Source organism: Pristis pectinata, chromosome 40 (assembly GCF_009764475.1).
Source record: "Pristis pectinata isolate sPriPec2 chromosome 40, sPriPec2.1.pri, whole genome shotgun sequence".
Lineage (NCBI taxonomy): Eukaryota > Metazoa > Chordata > Chondrichthyes > Rhinopristiformes > Pristidae > Pristis > Pristis pectinata.
This window is the reverse complement of record NC_067443.1, coordinates 9,204,872-9,218,900: the sequence shown is the minus strand read 5'-3', so window position 1 is coordinate 9,218,900 and position 14,029 is coordinate 9,204,872. Positions and strand designations below refer to the sequence as shown.

Sequence of the window (14,029 nt, the reverse complement as noted above, 5' to 3'; positions counted from 1 at the left end):
GCCCATTTGGGCAAGACCGTGGATTAAAGAATTATAGACATTTGTGACACAGAATGGGGCCTTCTTGTCCACTGTGTCTTTGATGGCCAGATGTGAGTCATTTCACTTAATCCCACTTCCCAACTCTCACCCTATAGCCATGGAGGTTACAGGTCTTCAAGTGGTCACTCAGGCAGTTATTAAGAGAAGGTCCCTCGCACCCTTTCAGGGAGTGAGTTCCAAATCCTCTTTGGGTGAAAACATTTTCCTTAATTCTCCTTTGTTTCCATCTTAAATCTGGTCATGGTGGCATCCCTTTAGATCTCATCTGCACTACTACTAATATCAGATCCTTTTCCTAGTGTGCTGTGTAGAACTGTGCACACAACTGGAATCTAATTAGTGTTTCATGTAATGACAGCATTCACCTTTCTATTATTGTATTCTGTTCCATGCCTAATATGGTAAGTATGCTGTGTTCTTTTTCTTTTTCTACCTTCATGATCTTCGGACATAATTCCAAGATGCCTCTGTTACTTTACATTTTTTAAAATCTGTCATACATCCTTCATTTCCTTCCCTTCTTTGCCTTCTCCAAATGCATTAACTCATACATCTTCTTACTGAATTCCATTTGCTACTTGTGTCTGTTGTCATCTCCCTGAAGTTTACAAACACCTTCTTCATTGTGGACCTGAACTCTGGGGGCAGAGATCGGTGCACCTGACCAAGTGACGACAGTACTGGAAATTAAGGATGGAGACTTCCAGTCACAGGGTGCAGAAAGGGAGCAGGGAGAGGAGTCAAATGCATAAAAGAAAAGCAGAAAAAGATTGCGTAGATTTCTTTGCAATCACATCACCCCACACACCCTATACCACAGTTGAAAACAAGAACATTAACACAACAGTGTCAGTCGCAATGAGTGTCTGGTTACTAGGATAGCACTAATGAGGGACTTCAATCACATGCAGACTGGAGAAATTGGGATTTTTCTCTTTAACATTAAATTGAAGACAAAGGAGGCGTTAAAATTATTGACTGTGTGTACAAGGGGAACTGTTTCCACTGGCACAGGATCAGTGACTGGAGGATATGGATCTAAGATATTTGACAAAAGATCTTACTTTTTTAAAAAACAGTGACTAGTTTTGACATGGATTGCAATGTTTGTGTTGGAGGTGGAACCAGATTCAATGGAAACTTTTGGACATTTTACTTTAAAATTAAAACTTGCAGCACAGAGTGGAAAGAGGGGTGAGGGAGTAATTAGATTGCTCCTGCAAGGTCGACACAGGCACAACGGGTTGAATGGCTTCCTGTGCTACCAATTCTACAATTATATTATTGTTAACACAAAGGACAGCTTGTTTCCTCTAAATTTACTTGGCCGCTGGTAGGGATGTGCCGCCAGTCCAAATGAACCTGAATTGCAGCCTGTGGTTTTAACTTACTAGCTTATTGAAGGGAGAACCAGTCAGCGTTCCAGCTCCTCTTCATTACAAACTCAAAAGCCGTGTGATATGTGTGAATGTCACTTGAGGAAATAGGCAAACACAGTCGCGACGCCTACTGTAGTCAAACAGCTGGTCCACACATGAAAATTGGTCATTGCAATGAAAGCAGCAAACATGCAGCAATTTTGAGAGAAGGGAACTGATCTACAACATTGAACTGGTTCCATATTCCAGAAACTGCATTGTATCTCTATTGAACTTTGATGCCTGGTTTTAAACAACCTTCGAATGCATTGGCAAACTCAACATTGTTACAATCTCGCACGACTTTTTATACGAATCACCAAGCTCAATAATCTCGTGCTAATAATGGAATTCTTTTTTTCAAATGACACCAATGCAAATTTAGATAGGGATGTCCGGCAACATACAAATATTACGGCGACATCACTGAACGGGTTCCCCTTGTCCGGATCAAACTCGACGGCGTTAGGACCCAGTAACGCTGCTTTGATAAACGCGTTGCTCAACGAGGTGACGGAGTAAAAAGGGTGTCTGCTGACAATCTGGTTTCTCATTCTGATCCCTCGTCACTGGGGGAGGGCAAGAGGAAGAGGTGGAGTGGGGGGGGGCAGTGAGAAATAGGGCTGGCAAAAATAAAGGGAATCAGATTAACCAGGCTGGCCCGAAGCACGAACAATCCAAAGTTTGTCTCAAATAAGTTTTGTAACAAATGTCATGAATTCGCCACTAGTGGGAAATAATTCTGAGGAGAAAGAGGACAAGGTACATAAAGGGAAAGGAGACACGGCGGAGCAGAATGGGAGGTGAGTACGAAAGGAGGGCAGGGGAAATTGACTACTTTTCTCCGTTTACATGGGCAAGTTTCGAGCTAAAATTGACACGTCAGGTGGAGTTTGTGGTTCAATAACTACCCCCCCCCCAAGTTTTTATTGGCCAGACAGCTCGACTCCCTATACTGATTACTAGATATTTATCCATGTCTTTAAATTATTATGTCGTTAGATAATTTACTTGATGTTTCTTGATATTTAGTAGTTTTCTTAAAAGTCCAAATTGTGCTCAGTTTTTTCACTGTTTGGACAGTTGGTGGCAGTTTCCTTGCAAGGCTTGTTTCCGCGGAGTGAGTGCCGCCTGGGCCGCTTCAAGTTCCAGGGAAGGCCATGGCCTGTCTGAGACGTGCTCCATCCCCGCCACTGAGAATGGAGCCGTCATCTGCCTCAGTGGGTGACTGCAGCTCCCCAGGTGTGGATAGGGAGACACGCTTGCATTTCTATGGCGTTTTTCGCCAGCTGTGGATCGCTCAAAGGCTTTCACAGCCAGTGAGGTTCTCTTGCAAAGTGGTCATTTTTGCAACGTAGGAAGCATGCCAGCTAATTTGTACACAGAAAACTCCCATACAACAATCAGATAAACTCTTTCACTTAATGCTGTTAAGGAGTAGATATTGGCCCAGAACCTTGTGGAGAACACCCGTGTTCTTTATTCCCTCCCCAACTGTTATCAGACTTCTGAACCAATCACCTCTTTCACGTCCCCTTCCTGGTGGTGGTGTCAAGTTCTCAGAGCTTTAACTCTACCTCTCCTGGTTATTCTGCTATTGTCACTTCAGCATTTCTTTTTGCACTACTTCAGATTGCACTACAACCTTTGCACCATTCTGTTGCGTTGTGCTCATCGCTGTATTTATTGTTGTTATTAGCTTGCTCCCAGTCCTGTTTACCCACCTAAGTGTGGATTGATCCTCATTGGCTCCCAATTCAGGAATGCCACGGGTTTAAATCTCTTGCTTCTGTTTATGGATTTGTGCTCTTCCCCACTTCCATAATCTTCTTTACCCCTTCATTTCTGTTCTCCATGCACCCCAAGGCCCCAAGCTCTTTCTCTGAACCTCTGCTTTATACAGTGCCCCTTAAAATCTTATTTAAGTGGTTCCTGTGATGCAAGTTATAAACTCCTGGTTAAAATCAGAAATAATTGGCATTTCTTTTCAATTATATTCTTTTCTATTTTCTATGGGATTTGAATGTCACTGGCAAGCCATCATTTGTTGCCCATGCTTAATTCCCCTTGGACTGAGGAAACTTGTATTGTTATTCTAGAGTATCAACTTTGTTGCAATGGGTCGAAAGCCATATTTAGGCCAAACCAGCTGAAATCTGCAGATTTCCATCCTGAAAGGACAGGTAAACTTACATTGGAGATAAAATTCTGGAAATCTTCAGAAATGGCCATTTCTCAATGAAAGTAGAAAGGCTGGTTATCTAAAACTGTTAAGTTCCTAAGGGCTGTTACATGCCTGGTAGGAAGATGAGATGTTGTTCCTCGAGCCTGTTGGGCTTCATTGGAATAGAATCAGAATCAGGTTTATTATCACTGACATATGTCGTGAAATGTGTTGTTTTGCAGCAGCAGTACAATGCAAGACATAAAAATTACTATGTTACAAAAATAAAAAGTGCAAAAGAGGAATAACAAAGTTGTGTTCATGGGTTCAATAACCGTTTAGAAATCTGATGGCAGAGGGGAAGAAGCTGTTCCTAAAACATTGAGTGTGGGTCTTCAGGCTCCTGTACCTCCTCCCCAATGGTAGTAACACAATGTGGGCCCTTACTGATGGAATAGTGTAAGGACCCTATGTTAGAAAGGTCAGTGGGGGTGGGTTGAGAATTAAAAGGACAGGGAACTGGAAGCTCAGGACCATCCCTGCACACTGAACTGGTGTTCTGAAAGTCATTACTCAATCTGTGTTTGGTTTCCCAATGTAGAAGGGACCACATTGTGAGCATGAAGTACAGTACACTAAACTAGAATAAGTACGTGAATTGCTACTTCACCTAGAAGCAGTGAACATAATAACATGAGAAAGAGGAGCAAGAGCAGGCTAATAGACTCCCACCCACTCACCAAGCCTACTTTACCATTCAATAAGATCATAGCTTATCCAATCTTAGCCTCAGCACCACTTTTTCACCCCTTCCCCATACACTCGTAAACTCCCTTTGTAGCTTCAATGTCTCTTAATCTCTGCCTTGCATATATTCAATAATTCCATTTCCACAGTCCTTTGGGGTAGGAAATTCCAGTGATTCATCACCTTTTGAGAGAAGAGCTTCTTTATCCTAATGGGCAGCCTCTTATTCTGAAACTATGTCACATTTCTGGATCCACACCCTACCCTACCCCTCCCCCCACTAGGGTAAATGTCCTCTCACCATCCACTCTGTCTATACCCCTCAGAATCTTACATGTCTTAGTTAAATCTCCTCTCATCCTACTGCACTCCAATGCATATTGGCTCAATCTTTCTTAATAGATCAAACCTTTCATTCTCCAATGCAAGCACATCCTTAAAGGTGGAAATCAAAACAGTACACCATACTCCAGTTGTGTGGTCTCACCAAAAACCTATAATATTTGATTAAGATGTTCCTAGTTTTACCCTTTTCAATAAAGTCCAACATTCCATTAACCTTCCTAATTATTTCCTATTCTGGTAGGGATACAGCAGTTAAATTAAAAGACTAGTAGTTCAGACAGCTAGACTAATAATCCAGAGATTCAAACAAAAAAGGAATAAAACTGCACAGACTACCTGCTATTTATTGAACAAGTCACCAGATTCGGACCATGCTAAGCAGAATTTACATGCTGATGCCCGGTGTAGGTTTTTCCACAAACATACAGCCCAGACTTTATCACAGCCTTAGTCCAAACATAGACCAAGGAACTGAATGCCAGAAGTGAGGTGAGAGTGGCTGTCCTTGATACTAAGGCAGCATTTGACCAAATGAGGCATCAAAACACCCAAGTAAAATCACATTCAATGTGCATTGAAAGGAAAACATTCCTGTATCATACCTTAGATGATGGGTTAACCATCCCAGATTCAAGACATTACTGCAGAGGTTCCTCAAGGCAATGTCCATCCATACCTGCTGCCTCAATGATCTTGCTTCTACAATGAGGTCAGAAGTAGGGATGTTTGTGGGTGATTGCACAATTTTAAATTCCATTTCCAACTCTTCAGCAAATGAAGTAGACCATGACTGCATGCAGCAGAATCTAGACAATGTTCAGGCATAGGTTGATGTGGCAAGTACTTCATGCCATGAAAGTCCTCAGTAATGACCATCTTCAATGATAGAGTCTAACCACCTACTCTTGACATTCAATGACATTACCAGCACCAAATCCCCCACCATTCATATTCTGGGGGTCACCGTTGACCAGGAACTCATCTGAATCAGCCACACAGTACTATGGCTAAAAGAGCTGATTGGAGGCTGGGTGTCCTGCAGCAAGAGCAGCGCAGCGACTCAGCTGGTAGACCTGCTGTCTTGCAGCTCCAGTGGCTCGGGTTCATTACTGACCTCTTGTGCTGTCTGTGTGGAGTTTGCATGTCCTCCCTGTGACTGCATGGGTTTCCCCTGGATACAGTTTCGTCCCACATCCCAAAATCATGCAGGTTGGCCGGTTAATTGGCTACTGTATATTGCCCCCAGTAAGTAGGTGAGCAACAGAATCTAGGGGGTGTAGTTGATGGGAATGTAGTGAAATAAAATGGGACTGGAAATAAATGGGTGGGCAACACAGTCGGTATGGACGAGTTGGGCTGAAGGGCCTGTTTCCATGCTGTATGACTCTATGACCCTATCTGCTAATTTCTCGCCTACTCACATATTTATATCCTTCTGCAATTTCTTTGTGTCCTCATCACAACTTGCTGACTCATCTATCATTGCAACATCAGCACATTTGGTTGCAGCACACTAGATCACTTTATCCATTGTTATTATAGATTGTAAATTGTTGAGGTCCAGCACTGATCCCTGAGGCACCTCTCTAGTTAGTGACTCTCAATCCAGAAATGACCCATTTCTCCTGACTCTACAGATATTCAGCCATTCCCCTATCCGAACCAATATATTATCCCTAATGAAGGAATTTTTTAGAACCAAGAACAGTACAGTACAGTATGAGTCCTTTGGCCCACAACGTTGTGCCGACCTATATAAACCTACTCCATGATCAATCTAACCATTCCCTCTTAAACATCCCATAATCCTCTATTTTTTCTTGCAACCATGTGCCTATCTAAGAGTCTTTTAAATATTCCAATTGTATCAGCCTCTTATCACCACCCCCACCAGTGCATTCCAGGCACCCACCACTCTCAATGTTAAAAAAAAACTCTTGACATCTCCCCTAAGCTTTCCTTCTCTCACCTTAAATAGATGTCCTCTGGTATTGGCCATTGCTGCCTTGGGAAAAAGATGCTGGCTGCCTATTCTAATTATGCCCCTCATAATCTTATAAACCTCTATCAAATCACCTCTCATCCTGCTTTGCTCCAAAGAGAGAAGCCCCAGCTCGCTCAACCTTTCCTCATAAGACATGTTTTCTAATCCAGGCAGCATCCTGGCAAATCTCCTTTGCACCCTCTCTAAAGCTTCCACATCCTTCCTATAATAAGTGACCAGAACTGAACACAATACTCTAAGTGTGATCTAATCAGAGTTTTATAGAGCTGCAACATTACCTCACGGCTCTTGAACTCAGTCCTTTGACTAATGAAGGCCAGCACACCATATGCTTTCTTAACCACCCTATCAGCTTGCGCAACAATTTTGAGGGATCTATGGACTTGAACCCCAAGATCCCTCTGCTCCTCCACACTGTTAGGAATCCTGCCATTAACCTTGTACTCCGCCTTCAAGTTTGATTTTCCAAAGTGTATCACTTCACACTTTTCCGGATTGACCTCCATCTGCCATTTGTCTGCCCAGTTCTGCATCCTGTCTATATCCCATATGACAACCTTCTACACTATCCACAACACCTCCAACCTTCGTGTCATTTGCAAACTTACTAACCCACCTCTCCGCTTCCTCATCCAAGACATTTATAACAATCACAAAGAGCAGGGATCCCAAAACAGATCCCTACAGAACACCACTAGTCACCATCCTCTAGGCAGAATTCTTCCCATCTACTACCACCCTCTGCCTTCTGTGGGCAAGCCAATTCCAAATCAACACAGCCAAGTTTCCATAGATCTTATGCCTCACGACTTTCTGGATGAGCCTACCATGGGGAACCTTGTCAAATGCCTTACTAAAGTCCACATACACCACATCCACCACTCTACCTTTACCAATTTGTTTTGTCACCTCCTCGAAAAACTCAATTAGGCTCGTGAGGCACAACCTGCCCCTCACAAAGCCATGCTGACTATCCCTAATAAGAGTATGCTTCTCCAAATGCTCATAAATCCTGTCACTAAGAATTCTCTCCGATAGTTTGCCCACCCCTGACATAAGACTCACTGGTCTATAATTCCCAGGATTACCACTATTACCTTTCTTGAACAATGGAACGACATTTACCATCCTCCAATCCTCTGGTACCACTCCTGTGACAGGGAAGGACGCAAAGATCATTGTCAACGCCCCAATAATCTCTTCCCTTAATAACCTGGGATATATCCCATCTTGCCCTGCCTCAGGGATTTGTCTACCTTAATGTTTTTCAGAAGTTCCAACACTACCTCTTTCTTGACCTTGACATGCTCCAACACATCAGCCTGTTCTACGATGACCTCACATTCGTCAAAGTCCCTCTTCCTGGTGAATAATGAAGCAAGGTATTCATTAAGAACCTCACCTACCTCCTCTGCTTCCAGGCACATGTTTCCCCCTTTATCCCTGAGTAGTTCTACCCTTTAGAGCAAGTCATCCTCCCATTCATCACATACGTGTAGAATGCCTTGGGGTTTTCCTTAGTCCTACTCGCCAAGGCCTTCTCACGTCCCCTTCTAGCTCTCCTAAGTCCCTTCTTAAGCTCCTTCCTGGCTACCTTATATTTCTCAAGAGCCCTGTCTGATCTTTGCTTCGTAAACCTTAAGTATGCTTCCTTCTTCCTCCTGACTAAATGTTCTACTTCTCTTGTCAACCATGGTTCCTTCAGCCTACCATCGTTTCCCTGTCTCAGCGGGATAAACCTATGCAGAACCCCATGCAAGTGGTCCCTAAACAACCTCCACATTTCTGCTGTGCATTTCCTTGAGAACATCTGTTCCCAATTTGCCTTTCCAAGTTCCTGCTAAAACCCATTGTAATTAGCCCTCCCCCATTAAAAATTTTCCCATATAGTCTGCTCCTAATCTTGTCCATGGCTATGTTAAAGGTCAGAGAGTTGTGGTCACTCTCTCTGAAATGCTCGCCCACCTAGAGGTCTGTCACCTCACCAGGTTCATTGCCTAGTACTAGATCTAGTATGGACTCTCCTCTAGTCTGCCTGTCCACTTACTGTGTCAGGAATCCTAACAAATTCTGCCCCATCTAAACCTTTTGCACTAAGGAGGTGCCAATCAATACTATATTAGGGAAGATGCAAGATCGCGCCAGAGCATGGCGACTCGTTGCAAGCTGCTCTCTACAGATCTACTCATTACTATAATCGTTCTAACTCAATGTAACTGCACTGTGTAATGAATTGACCTGTACGATCGGTATGCAAGACAAGTTTTTCACTGTACCTCGGTACACGTGACCATAATAAACCAATACCAAGTTGAAGTCACCTATGACAACAACCCTGTTATTTTTGCATCTTCCCAAAAATCTGCCTACTCAGCTGCCCCTCAGTGTCCTAATGGCTATTGGGGGGCCTATAGAATACTCCCAATAGAGTGATTGCTCCCTTCCTGTTTCTGACTTCCACCCACAGGCTCTGTAGACGATCCCTCCACTAAGTCCTCCCTTTCTGCAGCTGTGATACTATCCCTGATTAGCAATGCCACTCCCACCCCCCCCCCACCTTGTTTTTGTATTTCCTCCCTACCCCTTTTGAAACATCTAAACCCTGGAGCATCAAGTAGCCAATCCTGCCCTTGCGACAGCCAAGTCTCTGTCATGGCCACAACATCGTAATTCAATGTGCTGATCCATGCTCTAAGTTTATCACCCTTATTCCTAATATTTTTCACATTAGAGTAAACATATTTCAACCCATCCAACTAACTTCATTTATGCCCTTTTCACTACCGATCCTTCCCCACAGTCTCTGTGCACATCACATCTACCTTTATACCAACTGGTCCATCATCTGACCTAACGTTCTGCTTCCCATCCCCCTACCAACCTAATTTAAACCCTTCCCAATAGTTCTAGCAAACCTGCCCACTCAGGAACAGGCCATTCAGCGCATGATATCTGTGCTGACCATGATGGCAATTTAAACTGCACAACTGCCTGCACATGGTCGATATCCCTCCTTTCCCTGCCTGTTCATATGTCTGTCCAAATGCCCCTTAAACATTGCTCTCGTATTTGTTTTCACCATCTCCCCTGGCAGTGTGCTCTGGGCACCTACCAATCTCTGTGTAAAAAAAAAACTTGCCACATAAATCTCTTTTAAACTTTTCCCCTTTCACCTTAAAGCAATGTCCTCTAGTATTTGACATTTCCATCCTGGGAAAAAGACACTGATTATCTACCCTGTCTATGCTTATCATTTTTTTTATATACTAATATACTATATTAGATAGGCCCTGGGCCTCCAGGGAAAACAAGTCAAGTTAGTCCAACTTCTCCTTATAGCTAGAATAGAGAGGGTGGGAGCAAAATTTGTGTAAAATGTAACATGCATAGTTGAAACCTTGGTTAAGCAGAAAAGAAGCACTGGTGTAGATATCATCAGCAGAAAATATATAATGCAGCTATGAAAACTTGTGGGGGTGTGGCTTGTAACAGATATTGGTCACCAATCTATCCCATGGGAAGGAAATAGGGAAGAAAGGGAAGGGAAGAATCAGAGATGGAGTATGATGGACCAAGTGAGACTGGGGTGGAGATTGGCAGTAAAGTTGATTTAAACGTTTGAGTTCTGTATGAGAGAGCAGTAGCATTAATAAAGCCATCAGTGTACTGGAAAGAGCTGATGTGAAGTGAACTGAGTAGGATTGAGATAGCACTGTTCCATGTATCTCACAAAGAGGCAAGCATAGCTTGGACCTGTGTGGGTTCTCATAGCGATATCTTTGAGCAGAATTCATGTTGATGGCTTTGCATCAGAATTCACAGTGTAGTTCTTATCTTAGAATTCTAACAGCATTGATAGTGACCATTCAGCCCACTGGGTCCATGCAGCTCCCAAGAGCAATTGCATTAGTGCCATTCCCTTCATTATTTCCAACATTCACTCTCAGACATGCCCATTAACCCTTTTATTCTTTTTGCCATTAGTCTAGACTAAAGGGGTTAACTTCAGCCTATTAATGTGCCAGTGTGTCTTTGGGATATAGGAGGAAATCAAAGAAAACCTATGTGGTCGTAGGGAAAACATGGAAACTCCACACAGACAGCACTCGGTCTGGATCTGACCTGCTGCACCACCATGCCACTCACAGTTCCTAGGAAGAAGGTGATGTCTTGTTAGGAAAGGAAACACAGGTAGGGGGTTTCCTTTTGGAGTTTATAAGAATAAGACATAAGATTGAAGGTTTGACAGGGTAGAAGCTCATAGGGGAATCTAGCCCTAACCTTACCTCGGCAATGGAACACTACAGACCACCTCCTGCACTACATGGACTAGTCTTTGAGTGTGTCTTTGTTTTTTTATTGCACTTAAGGTCTTGTTTTTGCACAGTCCTTTTTCAATGTATGGTATGATTTTATGTGCAATTTATACCTACGTGCCCGTGATACTGTTGCGAGCAAGTTTTTCTTTGTACTATACCTCACCGTACTTGTGCACACAACAGTAAACTTGACTTGATCTCGGAGCATATGGAACATTACAGCATAGTACAGGCCCTTCAGCCCATGATGTTGTGACAACATTTTATCCTACTCTAAGATCTATCTAACCCTTCCCTCCCACATAGCCCTCCATTTCTCTATCATTCATCTGACTACCTAAGAGTCCCTTAAATGTCCCTAATGTATCTGCCCCCACAACCTCTGCCGGTAGTGCGTTCCATGGACCCATCACTCTCTATGTGGAAAAAAAAACTTACATCTAACATCCTCCTTATATCTTCCTCCAATCACCTTAAAATTATTCCCCCTCGTGTTAGCCATTTTTGCCCTGGGGAAAAAGTCTCTGACTGTCCACTTGATCTATGCCTCCTATCATCTTGAAGACCCCTATCAAGTCACCTCTCATCCTCCTTCTCTCCAAAGAGAAAAGCCCTAGCTCACTCATCTTATCCTCAAAAGACATGCTCTCCAATCCAGGCAGCATAGTTTTAAAGGGTTGCCTTTTTAAGATGGAGATGAAGTGGGACTTCTTCTCTGGGGATCCTTAAATCTTTTGAATTCACTGCCCTAGAAGGTATATTAAAGGCTGAGATAGGTGTTTGGACTATAGGGGAATTGTGAGTTATGGGGAACAGACAGGAAGGTGGAGCTGAGTCAGATCAGCCATAATCTTATTGAATGGCGGTCAGGCTTGATGAACCATATGACCAATTCCTGCTCCTATTATTAAGAATGGATGAAAATGACAGTCGGTAGTTTCATGATCACCATTTCTGAGGCTAGCTTTTTTGTTTAATAAACTGAATTGAATTCAACTTCACCACCTGCCATGTATCTAAGTCATGATTTTAAGTGACAATTTTAAGTAGCAACTCATTTGGTCAGGCAGCACCTGTGGAGGGAAATGGACAGCTGATGTTTCGGGTCATCATTTTGCTTGTGGCTCCAGATTCCAGCACCTGCAGTCTCTTGTGTCTCCATTACTTAAATCCTTTAGGTTACTTGTCCATTAACTTAACAATTATGCCACTGTAACTGCCCAGGAGCCAAATGGGCAGCCCAATCTCTTGGAACAGGGAGGTGTAGACTGGGAAAGGTGGACAAGTTGCTGTGTTGGAATACAGTGGCCTCTGCTTCTGTTGCAACTCTGAACAAATCTTTGGCAAGTTGATTAGGGAGTGCCTCTGATTCATGCTTTGTTGTTTTATTTAAATTTCCTGTCCTATTGTTTGCATGAGTTGGTAAGTCGTTGCTAAAGATGATCCGCCCTTTTTAATATAGCTGCAAATTCCAAATGGGATTCCTGTGTGCATTGGGGTAGGAGGGGTGTGGAGGTTGGAAATATTTAACATTTGCTTCATGTCTGGACATTTACCAATCATGCCATGGGACACAGTGTGGTGGAACAGTGCACCTTGCTTTGGTGTAATTGGCAGCCAGCTATCGATTGGGGCCTGGAGTTGCATGAACACTGTGACTATAATGGCTAGAGTAGTTATGAACTGCTCCTATGCAGTTAGTAAATTGGGGGGGATTAGAAGCCTTCTACTTTGAATTTTCAAATTTTAGGTCCAAATGGTATGAACATTGAATTTTCTAATTTTAGGTAATGCTCCCCCTCCCAGTTCCATCCACCTACCACTCATACAGTTCATCCACAGCCCCACCTTCCCCATGGGTTCTGGTTCCATCTGCCACCTCTCCCCTAATGGTTCACATTATCACTTTCCTTACTTAACAAATTCCAGTATGGTAGGCTTTGTGTTCCTGCTTATCACCCTCCCAGGTGTCTCCACCATCCCCCACCCCTTCCCCCACCTGGTTCCATCTGCCTCTTTTTATATGCTTACCTCCATCTATCATTCCTCTGTCTCCCAACTCTGCCCCTCCCCTACCCGGCTCAATCTGCCCGTCATCCTTCACCCCTCTTCAGTTCACCAACCACTGGTTCCTGTTCACCTCTCCCCCCTTCTCTTTATATTGGCTCTCTCCCCTCTCAATTCTCAGTGCTGATGCAGTTTTGACCTGACATGTTGACAATTCCTTTCCCACCCCCTGCCCCCCGCAGATGCTGCCTGACCCACTGAGTTGTTTGTTGCTCCAGATTCCATCTTTTGCAGTCTCTTGTGTCACCTTATACTTCCTGCTGTGAATATTGAAAGTTTAGACTCTGTAATAAAAAGGGGGAAGGGCAGGAAGAGCAATCTAAACATGAGCCTATTTGTGTAAAGATACTAATGACTCTGATTTGATTGCAGTAGCATTTTCACAAATTCCTGAAAATTCCAGGGTGATCTTGAAAGACTGGCAACTCTGTTGTGGCTGGGGTTGGTACTTAGTGTTGCACAGTGGGCATCTCTGTGCCTGCTAGAAAATAGCATAATAGTGCCTTCCCTTCACCTGGACAGAGCTAAAAGGAGAGAAAAACAAAGTGGGTGCAGACAGGCCTTGTGGAGATGCAGAGGCAGGGAGATCTTACAGAGATAAGGAGAGTGAGACCACTGGGATTTGAATTTTAAAACTGAGGTGGTGGTGTACTGGGAGCCAGTGTAGTTCAATGAGCACAGGGGTGACAGGCAAGTGGGAGTTAGGTTGCTGGGGTGGTAGACAACAGTTCAGAGTGCTCCTTGGATTATGGATAGTGTGAGGAAGGTCAACCTGGAAACTATTGGGATAATTGAGTGTGGAGGCATATTGCAGAAGGCTACGGAGAGAGGCTATTTGGCCCTGTGAGTCTGCTAAGCTCTTTTGAAGAGCAATTAGTTAGATAGTAGTTAGCTACTTTTTCCACATGCATTTTAAATTTGT

At 43.4% G+C, this 14,029-nt stretch overlaps 1 protein-coding gene across 3 annotated transcripts in view; it reads left to right on the top strand.

The window, feature by feature from the left end:
* Positions 1-2,009: 2,009 nt before the first annotated feature.
* Positions 2,010-14,029, top strand: part of bnipl (BCL2 interacting protein like) — a 60,896-nt gene continuing 48,876 nt past the window's right edge. The window contains exon 1 of one of the 3 annotated variants that reach the window (XM_052045773.1): positions 2,010-2,263. In XM_052045773.1, coding sequence (XP_051901733.1) covers positions 2,175-2,263 — 89 coding nt within the window. In that variant the 5' untranslated portion in view covers positions 2,010-2,174. Of the gene's footprint in view, positions 2,264-8,005; positions 8,104-14,029 lie in introns of those variants that run through there. The other 2 variants (XM_052045774.1, XM_052045775.1) reach the window with 2 other exon arrangements.